Source organism: Pelodiscus sinensis, chromosome 11 (assembly GCF_049634645.1).
Source record: "Pelodiscus sinensis isolate JC-2024 chromosome 11, ASM4963464v1, whole genome shotgun sequence".
NCBI lineage: Eukaryota > Metazoa > Chordata > Testudines > Trionychidae > Pelodiscus > Pelodiscus sinensis.
The window spans coordinates 24,576,521-24,604,498 of NC_134721.1; the positions used below are offsets into that span (position 1 = coordinate 24,576,521).

Consider the following 27,978-nt stretch of genomic DNA (forward strand, 5'->3'; position numbering starts at 1 on the left):
CAGGGTAAGCCTGACAGAGTGAGCCTGATTCAGCTACCAGGCCAGAGGGGCTCCTAGAAAACCCCTAGGAAAGTACTGCTGACCTTTTCCCCTTTGAGTTGGCTCCAGGAATAAGTTATTCTTGGGTTGTTGGTACATTTATTTTCCTGTTGATCCACCTCACTGGAAGGGCCATAAGAAGGCCCACAAAAGACAGGGCCTCACTTGCATAGACTAAGACAGCAGAGCCTGAATGTAAGCCACCCAGTGTTGCTAACTAGCCACAGCCTGGGTCTCCCACATCTGGGAGAAAAACCTAAGGAGGCTCATTCACTAACATATTCCTCATTTTTACAGTGGCTGAGTTTGTACTTAGAAGTCAGGTAACAACCTAGGGGTGTGTCTAGACTACATGCCTCCTTCGACGGAGGCATGTAGATTAGCCAGATCGGAAGAGGGAAATGAAGCCGCGATTAAAATAATCGCGGCTTCATTTAAATTTAAATGGCTGCCCCGATCTGCCGATCAGCTGTTTGTCGGCAGATCGGGGGAGTCTGGACGCGATGCCCCGACAAAGAAGCCTTTCTTCATCGACACAGGTAAACCTGGTTTCACGAGGCTTACCTGTGTCGATGAAGAAAGGCTTCTTTGTCGGGGCATCGCGTCCAGACTCTCCCGATCTGCCGACAAACAGCTGATCGGCAGATCGGGGCAGCCATTTAAATTTAAATGAAGCCGCGATTATTTTAATCGCGGCTTCATTTCCCTCTTCCGATCTGGCTAATCTACATGCCTCCGTCGAAGGAGGCATGTAGTCTAGACACACCCAAGTAGGCCAGACCACTAAGCACCTTTGTTTTGTCCTTTGTTTCTGAAAGGAGGTGGTGACCTGACTGCTAAAGACAGCCAGACAAACCAGTTTCTAAATATCTATTTCCAATCATTCCCTTTGGGGAACGGTTTTATTCTACAGGTGGGAGGGGAGAACAGAAACTTAACTAAGCTAAAGTATGTGAGCTGGTAGATGTCAGGGCAATTACACCTGGGATGTACTCAGCTCATTTTATCATACATCAATGCTTTTCAGCCAGTGGTCTGCAGTCCCAGGGGGTGGAATAGGTATTTGTGAAAAGTTCTCATTACCACAGAACAGTGGTTTTCAGCCTGCAGTCTGTGGACCCCTGAAGTTTTGCAGGCTGTCTGAGATTTCCAAGGGGGTGGCCCTTCCATTTGAAATTTTTATGGGTCTGCAAATGAAAAACACTTGGAAATCACTGTTGTACATCATATGCAGCACACAGAGGAAATAGCACATTTTTGCTTAAAGATTAACGCTATCAAATGAACACGGTTTTAAACGCTATGCACTATGTTGTTTCTTGTATTTCTAAATGCTTCCCTCATCTATATGTCAATCATTTGTACTTCTCCTTAATGCTAATGCTTTCTTTGCACCATGGTGAATGCCTTAACTGGAAATGGGATATCCTTTTATGATTTTTTTTTCCTTTTTCACTTAATTTTCAAGGGGGAAAAAAAACAGCTTCAAACCTGAGGGGCCCTTTGACAGACAGAAGGGCTGCTTCTATTCTCGCTGTCGATGTTTTCCATAGCCTTCATTAGTAGGATGATTTTTTACCAGTTACCACACGAATATTCCACATAAACAAATCTGTCTTTGTTTGGCAATGGGACCCAAGAAAAAAGGCAAACAAGCTGCTTCATGAATAGCAGCTATTATTATCCTGCCTGTGTCTTTGAGACACCTGCACCAGTAGGGTCAGTTTCTGAGCACAGGTGCAACACTCTTGAATGCAATGCAGCATTGTGGATACCTGCACAAGAGTAGAAGCTGCTTTTAGGAGTTCCCTATGATGAATCCCATATCTGTGGAATTCCAAGCTGGCCCTTAGGCAGTTGAAATGAAAGCAGAATTATTTGAGCTATTCAGGTGCCTCTAGGCTGACAGATTCTTGGACTCATGTTCCCTTGCCTTGTGAAGATTGACAGGAGATGAACAATGAGAGGGAAGACAGATGATTGTGTAGTAGCTGATTTGCAGGAGACTTAAGTTCTGTTCCTGGTTCTGCCTCTGACTTAAGGCTAAATCTTTCTCCTCTTGCTCATGTAAATACTGTAGTTCTTTTCACATTAAAAGGATTACTAGTGTGGGAGCAGGGTCTGACTCTGAGGATATGTCTACATTGCAAAAAAAAAAAAAAGTTCTTAACTCAGAATGAACTAAAAGTGACAACATGGTAACTGGTGTTAACAGCTTGAGTTCAAGCTTATTGCAGCCTAAGATTGAACTATGAATGTGATAGCGTAAACATGTAGCCAATGAGCCTGGGTTCATCGGTTAATCTTCACAGTTACACGCAGCAGTGCGGTGGGAGGGGTAACAAGCGGGAACCTTATCTAAAGTTGCAGCACTTTAATGATACCATATGCAAGTGGCACAGTCCTCCCCTATTGTGGACACAGTTATACTAATATAAATGTGCTTATACCATTATAGGCTATTCCTGTACAGAAAGGATAATAAGGCACCTTTATACAAGGATAACTGCATCCACATCAAGGCTTGTACTGATATAACTACATCAGTAAAAAAAAAAAAAATCACACACATCCAACTGACACAGTTGTATTGGTGCAAAAAGTAAAACTGGTCGAGCTCAGGTCTCACAGTGGGGCTACCCAATCACTTAGTACCTGATCCTGCACTCCCTTGCAGGGTGTCTCTGTGAAATCAATGGAAGTGTTGTCAGAAGTTGCTGGTAGTGCTCACAAAAATAATGTATTTGTTTTATTAAGACCCTTCTACTCTGAATTGTCCCCTACAAGGCAAGCACCCCCAATGAAACCCAAGGGACTGCTTGCTTTATGTGTGGGGAACCAGGCCCTTAACTTTTCAAGCAGGGACTTGTCTTCATACATATTTGTACAACACTTAGTCTATTGACTGTGGTCTCTGGACACTTCCATAGCAAAAGATGATGAAGTCACAAAAGCTGAAAAGACAGAACTGTCAACATACAAATTATACAGTCAAAAAAGAGATTGGCTGTGTCTTAATATGTGATACTGTAGTGTGCTGGGGTTAATTTTTGCAAGGACTTTACATGATCAGTGGTTTACAGGACTGGGCCCTTAATCTCACCACACCTTAGTTTTCTCATCTCTAAAATAATAAGTATAATAAGCCTTAGTGGTGGTGTAAAGCTAAATTAATAATTTGTAAAGTGAACTGATGTACTTAGATGGGGGGCGGGGTTCTGGAGAAAAAGGGGAAAATATTACCCAGCATTCCTTGAAGACATTTATTTTCCTGATGTCCTGGGGAGATTCTTGAAGTCAATCCCGTGATTCAAGGTGTGTACTCTACCTTTCAACAGAGGCCTGTCTATGTTTGCAGCAGTGCAGCTGCACTGCTATCACACTTAGTGAAGATGCTATCTACATCACTGACAGAGCTTCTCCTTTCAGCACAGTTAATTCACCTCCACAGGAAGTGATAGCTATTTTAACAGAAGCCCTCCCATAGCACTGTCTACATCAGGAGTTATGTTGGTATAACTGCATTGCTCAGAGATGTGGAAATTCATAACCCTGAGTAATGTAGTTATACCAACATAAGTTGGTAGTGTAGACTAAGCCTACAATTAAGTTGTCCCAGTACTGATCAGATAAAGCAAGAAGAGCAAATAAGGTCAACAGAATGTTAATGACTTCAGACACTCATAATATCCATTTGCAAACATCTAGAAGATAATAAGGTGGTAAGCAATAGTCAGCATGGATTTGTCAAGAATAAATCATGTCAAACCAATCTGACAGCTTTCTTTGATAAGATAACAAGCCTTCTGGATAAGGGGGAAGCAATAGCTGTGCTATTCTTAGACTTAAGTAAAGCATTTGATACATGTTTGAGCTTTTCATTAATAAACTAGGGAAATAACAACCTAGATGGGACTACTGTAAGGTGGGTGCATAACTGGTTGGATAACTGTTCCCAGAGAGTAGTTATCAATAGTTCACAGTCAAGCTGGAAGGTCATAGCAAGTGGGGTTTTGCAGATATCAGTTTTGGGACCAGTTCTATTCATTATCTTTAACTTTCACACAGTCAACCTGTGGAACTCCTTGCCAGAGGATATTGTGAAGGCCAGGTCTTTAACAGAGTTCAAAAAAGAGCTAGGTAAATGAATGGAAGATAGGTGCATCAATGGCTATTAGCCAGGATGGGCAGGAATAGTGTCCCTAGTCTCTCTATTTGTCAGAAGCTGAGAATGAGCAACAGGGGATGGATCACTTGATGATTTCTTGTTCTGTTCATTCCCTTCAGAGCACCTGGCTTTGGCCACTGTCAGAAGACAGGATACTGAGCTAGATGCACTCTTGGTCTGACCTGGTATGGCCATTCTTATGTAATGATTTAGATTGGTGTTTCCCAATTTTATTTGGCCATGGAACCCTTTAAAAAAAATGCTGGGAAAAATCTATCAAGGAAAAAAAAACCCCACCGGGGAAAACTGGTCGATCAAAAAAAACCACCAGCCTGCACCTAAGACTGGCTTGGGTGGGCTGGGGGAGTAATTGGGTCTTCATGGAACACTTACTTTTACTATTTGGGAAACACTAATTTAGATAATGGCATAGAGAGTACGCTTATAAAGTTTGCAGATGATAGGATTATAATTCAAAATGACCTAGACAAACTGGAGAAATAGTATGGGGTAAACAGGATGAAATTCAAGAAGGACAAATGCAAAAGTACTCTGCTTAGGTAGGAACAATCAGTTTCACATCTACAAAATGGGAAGTGACTGTCTAGGAGTCATAGTGGACCACTAGTTAAATGAGTCAACAGTGTAACATTGTTGCCAAAAAAAAAAATCATTCTGGGAAGCATTAACAGGAGTGTTGTAAGCAAGACAGGAGAAGAAATTCTTCTGCTTACTCTGTGCTGATTAGGCTTTCCCCCACCCTACCTGTCTCACTTGCTACCATTCTTGCTCATCCACCTGAAGTTGGAGCCCACCCAAGTGGGCCCTTCTGGCTACACCACTGCTCCAAGGACATGAAAAAAGCACACTCCTGAGTCCCATAATTAAGTTGACCAAACCCTAGGTGTAGACAACACTAAGTAGATGGAAGAATTCTTCCGTCAACTTAGCTTCTGCCTCTTAGGGAGCAGGATTACCTACAGCGACAGGGAAACATAGATTCATAGAACACTAGAACTGGAAGTGACCTCGAGAGGTCGTCAAGTCCAGTGCCCTGCCCTCAAGGCAGGACTCTGTACAGCAGTGGTCCCCAACCTTTTCGTGGCCAATAGCACATTCCTGTTTTCAGAAGAGTGTGGCGGGCACCAACAGTTTTTCAAGGGGCGCCATGCGGGGTTGCCGGGGGTGGCACTGCACATGCGCCGCACACCTGGGCTGGGGGCCATGCATGCGCCAGGTGCCCGGGGCCAGGAGCGCAAGAATGGCTCAGGCCGGCCCTGGTCACTAGGCGGGCGCACATAAATGCCTGGCGGGCGCCATGGCACCCGCAGGCATCGCGTGGGGACCATGGGTCTAGTACAGTCTAGACCATCCCTGATAGATGTCGATCTAAGCTGCACTTACTCATGGCTGTAGTAAGTGTCTGTGCTGAAACACTACAACAGTGCATTTTCAGCCGTTTAAAGTACAAAATCAACATTTTCAAACATGTCCTCTCACTATAGGGTGTGTCAGGGTTTGGGGGCCTGACCTGACAAGCACTGGAGCTGATTTTTTTTTAGATGTGCTGAGTGCCCAAATTCCATGTGAAGTCAGTGTGAATTACAGGCACTGAGCACTTCCGAAAGCCCCCATTGTCTCAAGTTTGTGCATACACACATGACGGCATCCAAAACCTCTGGATGCTTTTGAAAGTTTATGGGCCTTGCTGAAGGCCAGCACGTATCAGTGAATGCTGGGAACAGAAGAACATGGGTTTTTTTTAACTCTCATCTTCATTTCTACACAGTCAGTCAGGGACTTAGCCATGCTATGGGTTTTTCTTACCTAAGGACTACTTTGTAACTATGGTAGGGTTCTCTTAGATGCATGATGTCCTGCACCTAGTGCTGTGTCTAGGTGCTTCGAAAATGCAAGTGAAGAGGGGATTTAAATATCCTGTGCTTCATTTGCATAATCACGTCATGGCGCTCTTACACAAAAGCGCCATTTCAAAAGTAAAACCGCGGTCTAGATGCGGTTCTTTTGAAAATGGCAGGCTTTACAGGATTTTACAGGATCTTTCGAAAAAAGATCCCTGCTTCATTTGCACTTTTGAAGCGCCTCATTTACATCCCTCTGTGGACAGAGGGATGTAGTCTAGACACAGTGTAGATGTCCTGGTATTAATGACTAGCTGATACTCCAAATGCTGCTAAACTGTCCTGAACTTGCTCTGCCACAGTCCATATATTGGTAAGCATCTGATGCCGAAGATTTAACTATTGTCATTCTACATAAAATATGCCCATTGTCCCACTGTGATGAATGAATCAGTATTGTTAACTACACTAGCATGTCTGCACCCTTTCCTCCACATTCTCTTACGTGTTAATGTGGCCTCTTCATTACATAAGCAGTTCAACAGCTTCATTGATAATAAAACAGGTTCAACAAGTTGAACAACTTATAGGTGTTACACAAATGCACCAGCCTTGGCGTTTGCACAGAGAGATGAACAGGACAAAGTAACCGCTCCAAAGCTTTCCCAAAATCATATCCCACCCTACACAAATGAAAGGAAAATGTTGCCACCTTCCTCTTCCCTAGCTCCCTCTATCTATTCCCGTCCTCACTGCTGTAACATAAGTGTGCTTTTGCCTGGCAAGTTCATATAAGGTCACTATCCAAATCTCTCTTCTCAACAAAACAATAAAGATTCTCTATGCACCAGTATGGACAGAGGGTGCTCAGTCCCATACAGGACCAGACCCTCAGTGTTTCCTGTAAACTGTGCATTTGGACAGCCACCCAGGAGAGAGTCAAATGCTGCCCAGCTGATTAGCAGAGTGCCCACAGCTGGAAGCATGTTTCTGTTGGTGGTGCACATCTGCACTTGCATTGGTGCACAAAACAAAATTTATTTTGCACGCAAATGGAAAACATTTGAGGGAACATTGCAGGCCTTATATAATTCTAAGCAGGAGATCCTATACATGTCTCATTTTCCTGATAATTTGTTAAAACATTGCAGGCCTTCAGTCCACTGTAGCTCTTATTTCCTCTAACATGCCTGTTTCTAGGAGTAAAAGATGGGCACTTTGGAGGGGGCAGTAGCTGTCACCTGGCCCTGGTCTCAGGGGGCATTTAGCTATCATTTGGAGTATGGCCCCAGGCCAAAGGATTTTAAAAAAAAATTTTATCTTTGGAAAATTTCCTGTCTCTTTCCCCTGGGATGGGATCAACAATAGTAAATTCTCCACCAGTGGAACCTAAGTCAATGCTAACCTTTGGACACCTGCAGTTATCTAAAGCCCTTAGCTGGGATTTGATCAATGAAAGGTTCTGTTTGAATACTACAGCAGCACATGTTAATATCGAGGTTCCCAAAGCAAGTCAGCAGTTAAATAAGACTACATTTATTGTAACTAAAATAATTGCAACAGTTATCCTCATCAGTGTTTGAAACAGAATACATCTATAACAGGCTGGTAAACCTTCCCTGAGGTTTCATGATCTCATTTTCATTGAAAGTTTAAAGTTGGATGAAAGTGACTGAGCTTCTACATATAAAAGAGAAAACTCTGGGATATTTCTGAAGGGAGAAGGAGAGATGTATTTTCTCTCTCTCTCTCACTCTCTCTCTCTCTCTAGCTTTCTGAGAGCATTTGTGACAATAATACTGTATCCAGGTACTAAATTGTTACTCAGTTACTGTATTTACACTCTCTCTCTCACACACAGTAAGCAAAAGCTAAAAATACCCCCTTCACACACACACATATACTTAAGAGTCTCTTGTAATGAGCAGCACTGATCCTGTTTACTCTGTTGTCACAAAACTAGGGCAATCTCACTCTCAATTAACTACTTGGTGCACAGAGCCCCGAAAAGATGAACTAGTGTAAGGAATTAAAACACCAAGTTTTCACTTCCACTTCATCATTCTTTCATTTCTTGATCAAAGGCTCATCTGCTCCCCACTAATTTTCTAAGAAATTAAACATGAAAAGAGAATGCAGTTCCACAACTGAGTGAAGAACACTGTGGGCAGTTAATGATTAATTAGCATTATAATACATGACAGGCTGGTTTCACAGAAGAAGCTTGTTTTGCTACTGAATTTGTTCTGTAGAAGAAATCTTTAGGCTGATGCCAGAACTATATACAAACCAAAGCCAAAAAGTTTCCTCCTGATTTTTGGAAGACATGATGGGGTTAGAAATAATTGCCTGGGTCGCTGCCTGGATCAGGTGATTTTAAGCCAAGATAGTTATGTCATAGCCTGATCCTAAACCTGTTGACATAAATGGGATTGACTGTAATGAGCTTTGGATCAGACCCCAAAAATTTACCTCACAGGAAAATGTGGCTGTTACTTCAGGACAGCTTGTTGTGTTATCCCACATGGGCACCTCAGAAGAATTTATGTAATCCACATAACACTCCTGTGGTTTGGTAATGGTTATAGGAACTGAAACAGAAGGCTAGGTATTCTCATCCACATTTTTACTACTCAGCAAGGCACACTGATTGATCTTGAAACAGAAATGTGACAGCTGGGACAGAAAAGTTTAATTTCCCACTGTTGCTTAGGCTGCCATTTCCCACCAATGATTTCTATCCCTGCAATGTAAAAATAAACAGGACTTTATTCCTGTTTGATTGCAGAAAAGACAAACAACAGAACAACAGATGCAGTTTCATATGTGGCTGTCTGTATAGCTAATGCTAACATTCATACATGTCAAGCCAGCATCTTGTAACTGTGATGGGCAGCTAGCATTGAGATCATAAATAGCTAGAGAAATACATAGGCAAGTTTCTACCACAATAGCATATTCATGCTTTTAAAAGCACATAATCTAACTCAGAACCCATTACAGTAAAGGATTATGAATAAATAAGGGATTACTTAAATTTATTTGTCCACATATTTGTCCACATTCCAACACTGAGTTCAAGCTTTGAAAACACAGCCAATTTAAAGTGGACGATCCATCCAAGTAATTTTACAACTTTAAATTTAGTCAGAGGTAAATTACATATAATGTGTAAAAACCTGTCATTGCACTGGAATTTATAGCACTGCTTTTATAGCTGAATCAGACCGCTAGTGTTTGATTTATTAACATACAAAATAATGACAAAGGCTGGCCAATGTAAGCCTGTGTATTTCACATATCTCTGAAAGTTGGTGATATCTGTTTAAAAATATCTATTGTTGCTGACAGGCATCATAGGTCTGATATTTACAAGGTTACTGAGATGACACCCTGCTCAACTGAGCAAGAAATGAAAGTAGTTGCAAATCTTTTAGACATTACTCAGGTAAGTAGTCCTCATTCATGCAAGCAGTAAGGCCTGCTCATGTGAGTAAGGAGTTGGAGGATCTAACCTTTACAATGGATGCTCTTCAGGGCAGGGATATGCCTTTTTACTTGTTCTGTAAAGCACCATGCACACCGGTGATGATGTATAAACTCTAAATAATAATTAAGTTACATTAATAGAGTCTTAGTTATTGAGGAAAAATGCATTGTTTGAAAGTTCTCACCTTGGAGTCCCGGCTGGTTTCCAATATCTGCAGAAAAGATATTGTCCATCTGCATTGACCATATGAGGAAGGTCCTGATAAGGGATATTCTGAGGACTCCGTCTTGGGGAATTATCCTCGGGCATTCTAGAAGAATGACCTATAAAGTGTTGAAAAAAACAGGACATAGTGTAAAGAGGAGCAGGAAAGACGCTGGCAGAAGGGTCTACAAAGTGCACACATTCAAGAAAGTCAATAAGCCAACTGACACTAATGGAAATGCTTTTCCCACCCCAACAAAGATCCACAAACTGAGCTCTCTCATCTGCTTCTTGCAACTGCACTGAGACTGAAGACTCACACTTTTTTTTAAATAAAATGCTCACATTAGTCGGGGGGGGGGGGGCGATAACCCAACCACACTGCTTCATTACGGCTTTTTTCCCCTTCTCCCATCTGTGTTTATTTGACATCTTTTTGGGAAACGGCTCTTAAAAAGAATATTTAGCGGCAATCAAGTGCAAATTGTGAAGCCCCACTCTGGATACAAGGAGACAGCTGCATAAAAGATTCATCTCTCTTAACGTCTCCAAAGAACGGCGAAGGATGCGCCGTAATGAGGTGCCTGGTGGCACCGTGTGGTTATTATGCTCCTTTCTGACATCTGAAAAAGAAAGCAGACAGGAGGATTCGCAGCAAACCTGTTTTCATCCTGTGCAAGGGTTTGCATCCCAGAGCGAAGCCGGCATTGCAAGTCAAATGCAAGCAGAGAAAACCTTTTGCATATCGCCGCTAAGGTTCATTAACACCCCAGCCGAACAGCCAGCACCCCAGCCCCAGATCAGTTCCTCCCTGTTGCAAAAAAAAAGAAAAAAAAAGGGAGGGGAGGGGACCGGAGGTCTCTTCGCCTTGCACGCTTCTGTGCTGGCTGAGATCAGCTCTTTCAGGCTCCTCTTCCGATCTCTCTTTAGGGAAACTCGCCCCGTAATTCATCACTTCTTGTTCATTTCATCACTTTTCTTAAACAAATCGCGTGTGTGGGCTGAGAGGGTGGTGGGAGGGGAGGGGATAGGGATGGCAAAGCTGCAGTCCGCTTCCCAGAAGCTGCTGCACACACACACATCAAAGGCACCTTGAACACAGGCAGCTGCGTGGCGACACTCGGGGGGGGGGGGGGGGGAGCTTGGACAGAAAGTTACTGCTGCCGCAGGTTGCTTGCAAACTTTCCTTCCTTCCTTCCTGTCACTCGCTGGGAAAGGACATGGGGGGGGGGGGGGAGAGGAGAAAGTGGGATTCTCCGCTCAGCTCCCAGCTGCAAAGACATCTCGAGTGCCCCCCCCCCCGCACACAGACACATACACACACACACCCCCAACTTCCCCAGCCGCCTCTCCAGCGGCGAGACCAAACAGAGAACGCGGAGACCTGTAATCTGCTCCAGGAGGCTTCAAATGCCAGCGACAGCCCAGCTTTCATAGGCAAATCCCCCCCCCCCCCCCCGCCCCGGCCAAGTTTCCAATGCATCAGACCCCCCCCGGCTTCAATGCCCCAGGGCTCTGCGCTCCCCTGCCCGCTGCCCACGTGGGTGGCGAGGCTGCTCTTTACCCGTGGCTGGAACGCGCCGCGCGTTCGCAGCTGCCCGTGGAGCGAGTCAGTGGCCCCGGGAGCAGCTCGCTGCCTCCTCCATCCGCGCATCCGAGGCGGCTCCGCTGCCGCGTTAATCCCTGAGCGGGCGAGGAGCCGAGCGGCTCTGCAGAGAAAACCCCGGCTGGCAGGGGCCCAGGAGGGCAGGCGCACTGGGGCCAGCTGCGGGAGGAGGGTGGAGCAGCGGCAGCAGCTTGCGAGGCAGGCGAGGCGCCTGGTCTCAGGGCAAGTCGCTGCCCGGGGCCCGGTGGCCAGGCAGGGACCAGCAGCAGCCAGGCCCCAGTGGCTGTAGGAGACCCAGACCCAAAGGGGCTCTCCGAGGGTGCAAGCAGCGGCCTGAGTCCCAGGGGCTGAGCGGCGGGGCTGTGTCTCCTCCCGCGTGGCGTTCAGTCAGTGCTACAGAAACCAGCCTCATTTCTAGGCAAGCCCTGGGGAATCCCATGAGCGAGGCCGTTCCCACGCACTGTGCATTGCTCGCCTCTCAGGGCCCTTGGCCCCTACGGTCTCCCAGTTCCGAATAAAGGCGTTGCAGATGCAGCAGCCTTGCCCCACGCGCCAGGTAGCTGGCTCAAGGCTGGAAGGGGGTGCTCTGATACCGGAGCAATGGGCTTGGCATGGGCAGGCAGACAAGTGATGAATCGTTTGCCTTTCCAATTCCCAATCTGGAGAGACTGAACCAACCGCCCTTTTTACACATTTCCTCCTCTTTGATTCCACCCCTGTGGTTCTGGTTCTTGTCTGATCCCAAACTGGAAGAAGCCCAGTTTGTTGCGGTGGTTCTGATGAGATTTCTGTTTTTTGGGGATGAACATGGCTCAACATTTTGTGAAGCCACTGCATCTAAACCCCAAAAGCCTGGATATTGCCCATAGTCCAGGTCAGTATCCCACCACCACCTGGTTGGCTCATCTGTAAGTATAGCCCTGCTAGTTTATGGCATATAACAAATGCTTAGGAAAGCTGTCAGAACTAATTGCTCTTGATTGAAAAAACTGCCTCCCAGGTTTAAAGGCAAATGTCCAGGTACTGAATTAAGGGCTTGATTGTGTTCTAATGCTGGCAAAACTCCTTACTTAGCATCTGAGTACTTTATATATTGCCTACCTCAAGAGTGCAGACTCAGGCCTTTAATACTTCATTTAATCTTTAATTTCTAGATTCTTACCTACATCCAAAAGCCTCCTGGCAGCTTAAGAAAAAGCAGCTCTAAAGAATATTTTTAAAAACTTGGCAACATGCCCAAATAGAACCCAAACTGTGAACAAAGAGAGGAAAGGAATATATAAAAAATCAATAACTACTAATACAACAGTCTCTAAGTCCAACTGGATGCATATGAAAGAGGAAATCAAAAACACATTTTATCTTATTGTCATTTATATTAAACTCCTTAAAGGAGTTTGTTTATTACAGATTGCAAAGGCAAAATTATATAGTTCCAGAAATGTTAATGTATGAAAAGCCATCCATGGACATTTATAAGGAACAGGATTCAGGATTCCAGGTGAGCCTGTATCCTTCTCAGAGCCTGGAGAACAGTATGTTCAAAAAGCGTATGATTTACTAGCTCAACTCCTCTACAAATGTTACTGTGTGTTAAGCAGCTATTTCATTCCACTTCACTGGTGGGTCAAGCAATCTTATGTATATAAAACACTGTGCCCCTTTGGGTAACGAGGTGCTTAAAGTATAAATTATTATTATATGTATTTATGGCTACCATCCAATCAGTTGACATTTAGTTCAACAGCACTATGGGCCCAATCCTACATTCCCTGTATGCCCCTAAATTCACACTATTTCACAGGGAACTCTGGCTATGTCTAGATTACACCTCTCTGTTCACAGAGAGATGTAGATTAGGCACGTCGAAATTGCTAATGAAGCAGGGATTTAAATATCCCATGCTTCATTAGCATAAAAATGGCTGCCACCTTTAAAAAAAAAAAAAACGGCAGTCTAGACGTGGATCTGTCGAAAATAAACCCTTTTTTGACAGATCGTGTATTCCTCAAAAAATGAGGTTTGCAGGATCTGTCGAAAAAGGGTTTATTTTCGACAGATCTGCGTCTAGACTGCTGGGGGGGTTTTTTTCGAAAAAGCTCAGTTTCGGAAAAAAGCGGCAGCCATGTTTATGCTAATGAAGTGCGGGATATTTAAATCCCTACTTCATTAGCAATTTCGACGTGCCTAATCTACATCTCTCTGTCGACAGAGAGGTGTAGTCTAGACATAGCCTTGGGATGGGCAAGGAATGCAGAATCAGGCCCCCCAGGGCCATTTTGGGAAAATTCTCTTTTGTAATTACACCTTCTGTCTCATGAAGAAATAAACAAGAGGTATCTGACTGTATAATATCTTCATGACTTCTGAGTCTGAAATAAAATTACTCCTGGGGAAATTGCATGGTTTGGGACTGAGGGATCTACCTGCCTGAGATCAAAACAACATAGCAGGGTCCAGCTCAGCAATTATTGCAGGCTAGTCTCCAGTGAGTAGACAAGGAAGATGTGAGTGTGTAGTGATTGCCAGATGGCAACATCATTTGCTTTCTCTAATCTAGGGAGCGATGTATAATTTGGAAATATATTGTGAATAAAATAAAATTCCTAATAAAAATAGAACTAGGCTTATTGACATCTTCATATTAACTTGACATCAGCTGGTATTTATAAAGTGCCTTGTGACGGGGCAGAAGAGCCCCGCACTTCGGAGCACCCAGGGGCCGTGTGCCTGGCGGCCCTCGGGACGGGGCCGCAAGCCGCCGAGCTGGGCAGGTCACGGCCAGCCGCCCGAGCAGCCCCGACTCAAGCCGCACAGCGGTGTGCGAGGTGCTCCTGGGCGGCCGCGGCTGCAAGACATCCAGGCAAGCCGGGAAATCCCGGTGACATCACGGTGCGTGTGACATCACCCCGTGGCCACGGCGCCGGGCCGGAAGCGACTCCACGCTGGCCTGGGCGGGGCCCCGCCAACAAGCTGTGGCGCAGGGATTTAAACGCCGGCTGGAGGAGAGGGAGGGAGGAAGGAGCGCGGAGAGCATCCTCCCCCGTGACAGGACAACGAATGGGCCCGAAGCCGAGAAGGTAAGCCCTGACACGGCGGGCCAAACCCAGTTGGGGAGAGGAAGCAGCCCAGGGCAGGCAAAGAGAGCCTGCGGGCTGGCGCGTTAAGGCAGACGCCCCGCCAGCCGGACCGGACGACAGTAACGTCCGAGTCCTTAGGGCCCTGGGCTGGGGTCTGTGAGAGGGGGTGGGCCCAGACCCCCCTCTCCCCATTGTGGGAGGCGAACCGACCTCCAAGGCGAGAGAGGCCGGTCGGCTGCAAGAATAACTGAACAGGAAGCCGGGAGGCAACCTACAGGGTGAAGGGAGCACGGGATTAAGGGCGAGAGGGAGGAGGGACAAGCACGCCCCCGACCAGAACGTTTACATGCCTCCTGAAAAGTTGTTCAGTGTAGGAAGGGCCAAAGCCTGCTTGCCATCATGGTGTAAGTACATAGAGATGTACCAAAAATTTGGCCAGAGAGATTTGCCCTAAAATAGGTCAAATAACAGAAAAAGAACTAGCACTGGAAAGACAAAATGGAGGGGAAGAGATAGAAGGTCTGAAAGACATTAGAAGGAAGGAGAGAAGGGTGGATTGAGGAAGGGATGCATGGTAGGCAGAGAGTAAAGCTGGAACAGAGATGGACATAAGGTTATCTTTGTCATTAGACTGCAGTCACAGAATGACTTTTTAATGGATTATTTCCTGGTAGCATGAACAGGTAAAGCGATTTTATAAGATCCTTCTGTTCTAGTTGACTGTAACAGCCTCATTAGTTGCAAAAGAGTAGTTTGATTTGAAAACTGGATTTAATTGGAGATTTTGTTAAACCATTTGCAATTCTGCTGAATAGGATCATAAAACAGCCAGCTTCACTGATGATGATTGATGAAAATTGGATCTCAGGAAGCAGAATTAGAACATAACGAATATCTGGATATGAAAGCATTAACTATAAAGATGAGATATCTTTACATAGGTTACAGAACACAGAGAGCAGGTGGAAGAGCAACAGGTGTAAGTCAAGAGAGCACATGGAGAACAAGAGATGGGGCACAGAGAAAAAAAGAAAAATTAAAATACAAGAGAAAAGATGATGAAGTGGTAATTGCAATCCATTTGTAATAATTGTTTTAGTTTTGCTACTCTGTTAGGCCAATTCTTTATTCCTCCCTATTCAGAGTTTAGTCATGAAATTCTTCTTCTTTTGTGCTTTCTATTTAAGCTTGCCTATTGGTATTAAAGGATAAGAAATCCATGTTTTCTTTGACTCTAAAATATGTATTTTAACTTCTTGCCACATTCATTAAAAACATAGACTTGGTGTCATGCAAACCGAGTTCAGGAAAAAATAATAAATTATAATCTCCCTGTTGATCATGTTCATGCTTAAAGATGGCCTCAAAATTTCAGACTGACTAGCTATCCTTTGGACCCATGTACCAATTCAAAGTTAGTTTTACTTTTAAAGGAGCAAAGACTTGGGAATCTGAAAACCTATTCCCAGGCTCTTCTATTGACTTGCTGTCCAAGTTTAGGCAAGTCACTTTGTCTCTGTTTCTCAATATCAATAATAATAATTAATAATAAATATTTTCAGACCATGGATTATGAGTGTCAAGTCATCTCATTGCAGGAAAGAAAATTATTAATATTCATAAGAGTCCCTACTTATTTGCTGTATACAAGAGATTCTTTTTGCCAAAAGTCCGATCCTCATTGAAGCCAGCAACAAAATTGTGGCTTGGTCTATGTCAGTGGGCACCAACCAGTACTCTGGGTTCTATCGGTAGATCTTGGAGCCTCTGATAAGGGATTTTGGCTGGTTTGGCCGGGAAGCTCTCAAGTTGAGGCATTTCAATTGTCCCTCTATCCACTGTCAGGCTGCTCCTGCTCTCTGCCTTGGAGCTGCCCCCTCAGGAGCCTCCTACTTGCTGTGCAGGGTGTGGGAGGGAAAAGAGGGGGAGAGGGGCGCTGATGTCAAGGTGTCCTCCCTGCCTCCACTCCTGTACCCCATCTCTACACAGAGAGAAGGGGATGGAGGGAGCTTGGTAATGCAAATCTCTGTCTCTCTGACACACTCTGTGTGTGTGGCGAGGAGTCCTGTGGCACCTTATAGACTAACTGAAGTGTTGGAGCATAAGCTTTCGTGGGCAAAGACCCACTTCGTCATGCATCTGACAAAGTGGGTCTTTGCCCACGAAAGCTTATGCTCCAACACTTCAGTTAGTCTATAAGGTGCCACAGGATTCCTCGTCGCTTTTGCAGATTCAGACTAACACGGCTACCCCTCTGATATTTGAGTGTGTGTGTGTGTGTGTGTGTGTGTGTGTCATTCTCTCTATCACACACACTGTCCTTCATTCTCATATCCACACCGAACACATACGAGGAGGGGTTGTTGTTAACTTATTTAACTGCTTGCAAAGTGTGTTATTTTGCGGGTTTGACTGGTCTGTGCATTTTATAATTTTCATTTCTATCTAATGCTTAAATTTAATTCTTTGAGTTCTAAAATGTAACCTGTTGTGGCTGGAGTAATTATCCATGTGATAATTTTCTCTACTGGAAGTGGCTAGTTTGTCCCTGCAGCCACTGAGAAAGGCAGAGGAGGGGGTCACCACATGTTGACCTCCCCTGCTGACACCACTCTTACAGCTCCCATTGATCAATAACAGGAAATCGTGGCCAGTAGAAGTTGTGGGCTCAGTGCCTTTCAATGAGGGGCAGCACATGGCGCCGTGGAGCCACTGCTGTACATGCCACCTGTTTTCAGGAGTGGTGCAGAACCACGGCAGGAGGAAGCCTGCCTTACCCCCACTGTTCCACCACCCAGAATCCATCTCAGTTAAATGGTGCCAGCCAGGGCTTGTTTCCTGAATTCCTGTCCCAGCCCTGAACCTCCTCCTACACTCACCCTCCTGCCCCAGACGTGAGTCCCCCTGCACTGAAACTCCTTTCCAAAGCTTGCACCCTGAAAGCCCTCCCAGACTCCAGTCCCCTAAGGCAAATAACAGAAGCCCCTCCCACACTACAGTCCCTTGGCCCAAGACCAGAGCCTGCACCCCCACCCCTACCCCAGCCTGGTGAAAGTGAATGAGGTTCAGGGAGGAAGGGGGATGGAGTGAGCAGGTTGAGGCCTCAAAGAAGGGGTGGAGCAGGGGCGGGGACTCAGAGAAGGGACGGGAAGGAAGGGAAAGGACAAGGGTATTTGGGTTTGGGGTAGATCTTACATTGCGCTTTAATTGAAAAAGTGATCTTGTGATTAAAAAGGTTGGAGACCACTGGTCTATGAATAAAAATTAGATCAACCTAGCTATGTTGCTCAGCTCTGTGAAAAAGTTTGTAGCCTCAGTGCTGTAGGTTGTTGTAGACATAGTTGGCTGATGGAAGAATTCTCCTGTCAATCTAAATGCTGCCTCTTAGAGAGTTGGTTTAACTATATCAATGGAAAAACGGCTTCTGTCAGACCATGTCTATGCTACAGATAAGATCGAAGAAGCCGCAGTTGATCTTCCGGGGTTTGTATTAGTGGGTCTAGTGAAGACAGTAAGGAGTAAGAGAAGTTGAAGGGAGAGTGTGCTCCCTTCAACTTCCCACAGTATGGATAGTGCTAAAATTCGAGTAAGGATACTTCGACTTAAGCTACGCAATTAACATAGGTGAAGTTGTGTATCTTAATTTGAACTTATCCCGTAGGCTGTGTCCAGACTCAGGGGTTTTTTCGAAAAAAGTGGCCTTTTTTCGAAAAAACTTCACCTGCGTCTAGACTACAGCCGCGTTCTTTCGAAATTAAATTGAAAGAACATGGCTTTTCTTTCGACAGCAGTAAACGTAATTTCACAAGGAAGAACGCCTTTTTTCGAAAGTGCTCTTTCGAAAAAAGGTGTTCTTGAATGCAAACGGGTTTTTCGAAAGAGAGCATCCAGACTGCCTGGGTGCTCTCTTTCAAAAAAGCGGCTTGCTTTTTCGAAAGTTCCGCTTGCAGTCTAGACGCTCTTTTTCGAAAGAGGCTTTTTCAAAAGTATCTTTCGAAAAAGCCTCTTTCGAAAGAGGCTTGCAGTCTAGACATAGCCCTAGTGTAGACCAGGGCTATGGCTACACTAAAAGCATTACTGCAACATAGCTGCAGTGCTGTTGCTATTGCATTTATAATGTAGACATAGCCTCTACTTCAAACAGGACGGAATAAGGTGATCAGGATCTGGCCCTCCGTCTCCCTAAATACATAATTTAAAAAAATATCTTCTGTTTAAAAATACACTGCTTGAATATAAGTTTCAATCTATTTCATTAATGTTTAAAAGGTGACCCCTCCTACATATTGTTCTAATTTGAGAGCTGGCAGTTTTAATGAAATAAGCAATAAATGTTAAAACCCACAGAAGAATATTCCTACTGAGAATCAGAGGCATTGTGCTTACAGAAAACAAGAAGCAAACACCTTTCAAAGAGACAATTCAAAGATAGATGCCGAAACTTCACCCTAAAGTGTTGTTTACCTGACAGAAATTGACCAGCTAATCCAGAATAACTATTCCCATAGACCATGTCTATACTACGTGGAAGATCAACGCTGCTGCAGTTGATCTTCTGCGGTTTGATTTAGCCGGTCTAGTGTAGACTGCTAATTCTAATTGAGGGGGTGCTCCTGTTGGTGCCACACAGTCCTACTCCTCACAAGGAGTAAGGAAAGCCGATGGCAACGTGCGCTCCCATAGCCCTTCCACTGTGTGGACGGCACAGAAACTCAACTTAAAATACATCAACTCCAGCTACGTAATTAATGTAGCTGGAGTTGCGTATCTTAAGTCGACCTTCCCCTTTAGTGTAGACCTGGCCATATAATTGAATTATTCCAGAATCAGTGCCCTATGTAGACACTCTGTACCAAAATAAAAATGATTTGTGGGAGGAGTAATTATCTTGGAATAGTCACTTTTATTCTGGAATAGTGTCTAGACAGGGACATAGTCCAGATTAGCTATTGTGGAATACTTATTCTGCCACATCTATGCCAGTCAATTTCCTATGTAGACAAGCCCTAAGTATTATGACTGTTATGCTCAGAGATTACAGGCGGTAAATACTGCAATACATGGGCACTAGAGTAATAACTTCTCTTTATCCAGGGCACATATGGGTATTTTGAAGACTATATTTTAATAACCTTCCTTTGTCATGTTCTTTTTCAGTATTTCCCTGTTTGTCTTTGTTACCAATATTTGTTTCTAAACAGAAGCTTCTTGTTATATAATTAGCCTGTTTGTCCTGCATGATTCACTCACATTGTGAGAGTGAATTGCCATGTTACTACTGAAGCACTTGGAGGGAAATCCTGTCCCCGCCATTATCAGGCTAGGCAGCTTAACAAATCTGTTCTGAGATGGCATTTCCTATGTTACTATGGTGTAGTTTCATACAGCCATATTAGTGCACGGGTTAGATTTCAATCATAATAGTAGAAACAGGAGTTTTTCACTGCATAGTATGTTATCAAAAGACGCCTTCAAAGAAATGGTTCTAATCTTTGAACTTTAAAATGCATAAAAATAATCATATAATAACATGCTAAATTCTCTTGTATTTGTAAAGCCTTATATTTCAAAAGTCCCTATCTATTCTTTTCTCATTTTACTGATAATGGCTACATAATCCACTTTACAAAGCTGGCATAATTGTGTCAGGACCAAATAATATACCAAAAAAGACATGGTAATTCTGTGGCGGATGGAGTGGTGCTTTCATCTGGTAGCCAAACTGGAAGCACTGACTGAAGAAGAGGTATTATTGTGTAGCTTGGTTTTTCCTGCCACCTTGCCAATTGGCAAAGCATCATCCATCATGTTTTGCATTCCAATTTTTCTTTGCATGTTTCTCAGCTCATCATAACATAATTATGTTTCAGTTTCTTCTAGTCAGGGGCCAATACTTTCTTTTATTAAGACAGCAGCTGCACAGCACAACCTTGATGAATCCCCATAAGGGCAAAAATGTGTCTGCAGTGTTTCTTTCTGCCTTAGCAATCCAAATGTTAAAGTTTCTTTCTTTCTTTCTTTCTTTCTTTCTTTCTTTCTTTCTTTCTTTCTTTCTTTCTTTCTTTCTTTCTTTCTTTCTTTCTTTCTTTCTTTCTTTCTTTCTTTCTTTCTTTCTTTCTTTCTTTCTTTCTTTCTTTCTTTCTTTCTTCCTTCCTTCCTTCCTTCCTTCCTTCCTTCCTTCCATCCATCCATCCATCCATCCATCCATCCATCCATCCATCCAAATGATGATATTGCTTCTCAAATGCACCCAGCCCTGGTGCTTTCATAGCCGTTTTCAAAGTGGCACCCATGTTAAGCATCCAAGCTGTTTGTAATTTTTAAGTGTTGAAAGTCTGATTCTGAGGAACTCCCTTTTATATGCCCATAAACACTGATACAGCTTTTTTTAGGATCATAATTACTGAGATATAATTTATTTTATGAGTAACTGAAAATCATCACAATAGAGGTCTGCACTTCTATCCCTTGTGTTTCTGTGATGCATGTGAAGTAGATGTTAGTACTGCTGTATATGTCCTTATTAAAATACTTATATAGCCATAATCAGCAGATCTCAAAGTACTTTGAAAAATAATTTGAAAAGAATTTAAGTGTGGTGAAATGTGGGGTACACAGGACCACTCAGACTCCTGAAAGGGTACCATAGTTTGGAAAGGTTGCAAACCACTGTAGTAGGAGGGACTGAGGATGAGGTTCCTTCAGGGATAAGCCACACTATACGGGGGTGCTCTAAAGAATGCACCCTGCCACAGCAGTCTCTAATTCAGGGGTACACAATCATTTTTTGCCGGGGGCCACTTCAGAAATTTTTGAAGTGGCCCCGGGCTGCACCAGAATGGGCGGGGCCTCAAGCAGAAGGTGCGGGACTAGGATACTTCCCTGCTTCCCAACCCACAGACCGTGATTGGTCTGGGGGTGGGGGAGCACCTTTGCGGCCCCCCCCCCCAGGTTCCTCCTAGGTGCCCATGCCCCTGGCAGTGGGAGGAGTCTTCGCACACTCCCCCTTCTGTCCCCAGGCCAATCAGGGCTTAGGGGTGGGGGCGCATGTGAAGTCTCCTCCTACCCTGCCAGGAGCACATGGCGCTTCTAAGCACTATGTGCTCCTTGCAGGGCAGGGTCAGGGTGGAGGAAACTTTGTGTGCTTCCTCTCTCCCCCAGGGCCTAATTGGCCATGGGCGGGGGAGCGGCAGGGCCTCCCCGGGTCGAATCAACCCACTTGGTTGGCCAGATCCAGCCCATGGAGATCCTTTTGCTCATCCATGCTCTAATTCTCCTGATAGTTGCATTATCTGTGCTGATTTTTCAGGGTTTCTAACTGCATGCTGTTAAACAGCTGCTACCTTCCAGCCCAGGAGTCGATGCATTTCAGCAGTAATAGTGAAATAACTCCTATAAACAGGGCCAAATCAGACAACCAGGAGGAACTCTACTCCTGTGAGTAGTTCCATTTGTGCATAAATATGTAAATGATCTAGTCCATTTAGCTACTCATGTGCTTTGAGATCCTTCAGTGTGAAAGACATATATACATGCTGTAATAATAATAATTTTCGTCACTGTCCTCCACATTAATTCTTGGTCTAACTGGATGAAATTCCCTTGGTGTGGATGGATGTTGCAGTTACTTACGCTGGCATTAAATTTAGCTCTTCTTATATCTAGCCAAAGAATTTTAAGTACAATTATCAGTCATTCTTGTGTGTCTAAAAAAGATATCTTGTTTATGGCCTTGGTCCTTATCACATATTTATGGGTCACTAATATCCAGTATAGTTGGATAACTTGTCATGATTTAAGTCTTACCTATAAAATGTGTGTAAATTCCAGCAGTGGGAATATGATCAGACATAGCTCTAGGATTTCTTGCATTCTTTATTTATTTTATTTTTTTTTGCTTAATTCACTTACACAACCCAATATTTGGTGGTATAAGATGTGAATTTTCTTTGATTGCTTCCTAACATCAGCATATCAGATTTTGTAGAAATAACTATGCAACATTAAAAAATACATGTATAAAATCTTTAAAATCTCTAATACTGGGTTTTGTTATCCACAGCTGACTGGATACATTCCTAGCCAGGAAGCTGGCTCAGCAAAACAGCTGCATTAGTGATTTAAGTGTGGATCTGAGTCTGCTCCTGTTTACACCAGAGTAAATCAGGAGTGATTCTACTGAAGATAATGGAGTAACACCAGTGTGAAACTGGTATGAAAGGAAAAATAAGCATCATGGTACAGAACAACCAAGGAACATTTAGCTATCATGTTTTGATGGTGTGGGATACTGTATTAGGGCCTGATCTAGCAACATTTCTTACCAGATGATTTGTTTTCTACTAAGACATTATATAGATATTTTAGAAATGAAATGTCTGTCTGTTTTTGTGAGAACTCCTTCTAAATGGTAACAGCTGCAGTCACCAAATTTGGTAGGCAGCTTCCTCTTACCCAAACTTAAAGCAGGGTCATGGTTTGGTTATACCTTGAACATGGGAAGTGGTGGGTATAGGGCTTTTTCCTTCAACATGGAAAGGGAAGGGCAGAGAGAGGAGGGATGTGATCCTCACACTCATTACTGGGGGACAGCATGTGGGGACAGGATACTGTAGAGTAAGCACTGGGACAGCCACACCAGCACAAGGCTGACCGGATGGTGACAGGGCTTTGCATGTTGCCAACCATGTCACCATCTCCAGGCAAGATTCTCCTCCCTTCCCACAGCTACAGGGCCTCGGCATTACCCTTCCACCCTGCTACAGGGCCTGGGGATGCCCACCTTCCCACCTACAGGGGTCCTGCATACTCCCCTTCCCTGCCGCTCCATACAAGCATGTGGAGGTTCCCCACCCCTGCTGAGAGGCTCCTACGGGGCCTAGTGATTTCCCCCTCCTCCCCTGCAACTTCACCCAGAGCATGGGAGTTTCCTTCCCTTTCCCTCCCCACCCTTCCTGGGCCAATTCACTTGGACCTGAGGATTTCCTCCCCTTCCCCCACCACCATGCCTCTCCTCTCGGGGCCTGAGGGTTCCCTTCCCCCGCCCCGCAGCTCCTCACAGGCCCAGGCCGTGCCCTCCTCCCTCCACCCCATGCCACTCTTTTTATTTCCCAACAAAACCCAACCAACCATTTCTTGAGTTACACACCTGAGCAGCGCTGGGTAAATCTGCTAGTTATTTAATAATTTTATATTGTGGTAGGTGCTGTGCCCTGCCTAGTCTCATGGAGTTCAGTGAAACTACTTTCGGTAGGAAGTGCTGCACTCAGCTGTGAGCATGTGCAGTATCACCCCAAAATTATTCATTCTCACCTATAGAGTGCCAAAATATCTTGGATTCATTACAATTTGTTGTACAGTCTGTCATGCTGGGAAATGCATTCATTGACATTCTTTCAACACTGCCTTAATACAAGTGATAATTAATCTGGAGATCTCCTTTGAGAAAGGGAATTTAAACCAAAGAATGTTGAAGTCAACAGAAGCTAGAGCACCTCTCAAGAGTGCAGTACATTCCCAGAACTGGAGTGACTGGTGTAGAACAATGTAGAATTGTGTTGCCAGAAACCTTACCTTGCCTTCTAGATGGATTTTCAATAAACTGAGGCCTAGAGAGATGTTTAACCTCTATAGGCCTCAGCTGCCTCCTTTAATGAGCTGATTCTGTTAATTCTTTGGCAGTAACCACATCTACTGTTACAGTATGTGTGAGCTCAGAGAATGCCAGCAATGACTACCGTGCATCTGATCTTGGATGTAATCTCTGATTACTCTTCTTGAAAAGGCACAGGTGGTTTTGAAAGTGGTTTGGCCTCGGAGTATCTGTAATTGTTCGAGTGGTGACACATATCCATGGGGATCTATATCGACACTCTAAGGCACAATGGACCTAAATTGTGTAACAGGTACTTATCGATTCTGGATCAGGAAACCCTCCATTCTCTGGCAGTGAAAATCAATTTCATTTGTTGATTTGGTGAATCTACTCTAGAGGTGCAGTAATATTTTTATGGAAGGTTAAGGGAAGAAGGGTTCTTTCCTATGGGTTGTATGTTTAGGATTCTTGTATAGACAGTATCCAGCCACTAGCAGGATTACATGGCAGCTGAATAAAACTCCTCCTTTCTATGCTGGCAGGATTGTGGGGATTGAGCAGGGCAGCAGAAGGGTGGCAGCAGCTGGGATCTGAGCCTATGAGCTTGCAGCACTCAGAGCTCAGTCCTTGCTGGGCTGCAAAGTGTGAGAAAGGTCTATAGTAGCACATATATTTTCCAGGACAGGTTAAGCTATTGGCACTATAAACTCATGCCAAGGCCCCAGATCCTGGAGTCGTGATTATATGAGAACCTAAGTTTTTTGGTTGTGGGGCTCGTGTTTGAGATGTAGCTCAAATGTAACCAATGCAACGATTGCCAGAGTCATCCATCCCACACCTTCCCGCGCTGCACTCAGAACTCCAGCAGTAAGTGTTTGCAGGAATTCAGACTTTTGTTTGAGGATGCTGGCATGTCTCAGTATAATGTGAGGGCATACTTCTGCAGAGAGTACTCCCAAGTTTTAACACTATCTTCCTGGTTTGGTTTGTTTAATTGCATATGGAAACCATTTTTTTTTTCCTATCCAAGAGTTTGAGCTGACCAGTCTGTGACCATATGCCAAATCTTGACATGCCTGAAGGTCATCCCATATTTTTCAAAGAGAACCTTTTTTTAAAACCAACTTCTGCTGGAATACCAGTACTGGAACTTCACTCAGGGTATGTCTACACTACCCCGCTAGTTCGAACTAGCGGGGGTAATGTAGTCATCCGCAATTGCAAATGAAGCCCGGGATTTGAATTTCCCGGGCTTCGTTTGCAATTGCGGATGACTATATTACCCCCGCTAGTTCAAACTAGCGGGGTAGTGTAGACATACCCTCATATACTACAAGAAGGCCCTTCACTTTTGCTTCTTGAAGGCAGCAGTTGCATGATGACTAAATGAAGTTCTTATTACAGTTCTGGATGCAGTAGCAACACATATTCAAAGGTTTTCACTTAGAAACTATTCTGTGTGACATATATATGTGTTGCGGTGGTTTTTATTAGTACGAGTATATGCATAAAACCAGAATTTTTATAGTTTTGAAATCAGTAAATTATTAGCTTTTATTGGTTATGCCTCACTTGAATAAAGAATATGATAATACATTTTAAAACAGGGCCTGTGTTATTGTACTCTGAGGCAAGCTGGACCCAATTTCTGGAGCAAGGTCCACTGGTTTCTGAGGTTCTCTGGGCCTAAATTCTGCAGAAAATGGGAAATTCTGTGGTACCTTCAGGTAAAGTCAGTTTTTACTGGTTTTAAATATGAGCATGAATAATGAATTCATTGTAGTATCCCTTGCGCTGTTCATTTTTATGATAATTTAAATGTATTTTACGTTGCCTAAGAATTTCAGTTTGTTGTACTTTTTTGTATGGACAATACACTGCGGTATGTTGGAAGAAAGCCAGAGACTTTCACAATGGAGAGTAGCTGCATTTCTTCTCTTTCTCTTTATGGGCAAGAGTGGAAGGGACTTGAAATGTTGGGGATGGAATGTGCCCTCCTAATTCCCCACAACAGCAACTCTTGACACAAACATTGTCCCAGCACCCTCATTTAGTATCAACCACTACAGTTAAGCAAAAGTAGCTAGATAATTGCTGCCAGAATGATCAGCAGTGAAAGAGTTAACAATGTTGACAATTACGTCATCATTAAGCACATCATAAGCTATTGTTTCAAGTCAGTCTGTTTGCATATGCAGGAAAATGAGACCACAATTTGGTTTACGTTTGGTTGTTTTCCTTCAAGACTACAACATTTTGAAATGCATTGTTTAAAATGAAAGCTTAGAGTCTGTTGCTCAGATCTGCAACAGGATGTGGATCTTGCGGCAGCGCGCTAGTCACAGAATGTCAGGATTCAGGAAACCCTTTTTAGTGTCTTTCAGATATGGATCTCACAGCACATTGAGCACTAATTAATCCCTGTGCGGTAGGGGAGTATAACTATCCCCATTTTACATATGAGGAACAGAGGCCCACAGATGTGCTCAAGGCCATGGAGAAAGCTGAGGCAAAGCCTGGATCAGTACCCAGGGCTAATTCTTGCCCAATATATCTCCATTGGAGTCAACAAAATTACACAGGGTATGTCTACACTGCCACCCTAGTTCGAACTATGCTGGCTAATGGAGGCATTCGAACCTGCAAATGAAGCCCGAGATTTAAATATCCCGGGCTTCATTTGCATGTTCCTGGGCTGGTGCCATTTTTAAATGCCCGTAGTTCGAACTACCTGCCCGCGGCTACACGCGGCATGGACTAGGTAGTTCGAATTAAAGCTCCTAATTCGAACTACCATTATTCCTCCTGCAAGGACGCTATTTTCGACAGAGTTCTGTCAAAAACAGGTAAGTGTGGACGAGGGGAAGAATTTATTTAGAAAATAAAGGCCTCCAGGAAGAAGCCCTGGTGGACACTCCTGCCAGAGCTTTCAACTCTATTGTTCCTGCCTGTAGCCATCTTTAAAAGACACAGGCACCCAGGAGTAGCACTGTGGCAGCAAGCCAGCTCCAGCCAGGACCCTCACTGCTCAGATCTTCCTGGTAGGGCCACTCAGAGCAATGTCCCAGGGACAAGCCCCCCAAGACCTCCCTGGCCCCTCCAGGGACACATCCCTGCAGCAAGCCAGGGGCACCAAACGGCACCCTCCTGATCTGGGCCTGAGATAAAAGCCCTCTTGGAGCTCTAGTCCATGGACATTTATGCCAGAATGGTTGATGGCCTTGCTAAGAAAACCCACCACCCCCGCACATAAGACCAGGTGAGAGCCAAGGTGAAGGAGCTGTGGCAGGGGTATGTTAGGGCCCGTGAGCGCACCTCCCGCCTATTATGAGGACCTGGACTGGATCCTGGGGGCAGAGTAACCCTGCCCCCCAAGAGGGTTGTGGGGTCTGGGTTGGAGACCCCTGTGCAGCAGCGGCCACAACGTCAGTGTGAGACCCCAGAGGACCAGCAGCTCCAAGAGGAGAAGGAGGAGGACACCACCAGGAGCATAGAGACCCTGACCCAGGAGCCAGACCCCACACTCAGGAGGCCTCCCAGACAACTTTGGACACCAGGGAGGGAACATCAGGTGAGCGTTGTGAGGGTCCAACACACACAGGGCAGGGGAGGCAGGAGCAGAGTGGATGGTGCGATGCTGTGACATGTCATGCTGACCACAGCCGGGGAGGTGGTACTCATGGCCGACCTCAGGGAGGGCCATCCTACCCCTGCACCCGCATGGCTGTGAGGAACCACCTGCTCCTGCAGACAGTGATGTCAGGGATGCCAGGTGCAGACATGGGTTGGGGACGCTGGGATTGCTACACAGCTTCAGGCCTCTCAGCAACCTGTGGGAACCCCAACTGTGGCCTGACACTTGTCTGTGCTGCTTGGCCCTGGGTGTGAGGGGGGGGGGGAGGATGGTGGCCTGCACACCTTCTGGGCTCCAGGG

General features: G+C 44.7%; 1 protein-coding gene across 5 annotated transcripts in view; it reads right to left on the minus strand.

Moving 5' to 3' along the window:
• MGLL (monoglyceride lipase) overlaps positions 1–27,978 on the minus strand; it is a 128,159-nt gene that overhangs the window by 93,837 nt on the left and 6,344 nt on the right. For 2 of the 5 annotated variants that reach the window (XM_014572069.3, XM_075938805.1), the window contains exon 3: positions 9,744–9,882. In XM_014572069.3, the coding sequence (XP_014427555.2) occupies positions 9,744–9,868 (125 nt within the window). In that variant the 5' untranslated portion in view covers positions 9,869–9,882. Of the gene's footprint in view, positions 1–9,743; positions 9,883–10,423; positions 10,575–11,147; positions 11,212–11,327; positions 11,491–27,978 lie in introns of those variants that run through there. The other 3 variants (XM_075938803.1, XM_075938804.1, XM_075938806.1) reach the window with 3 other exon arrangements.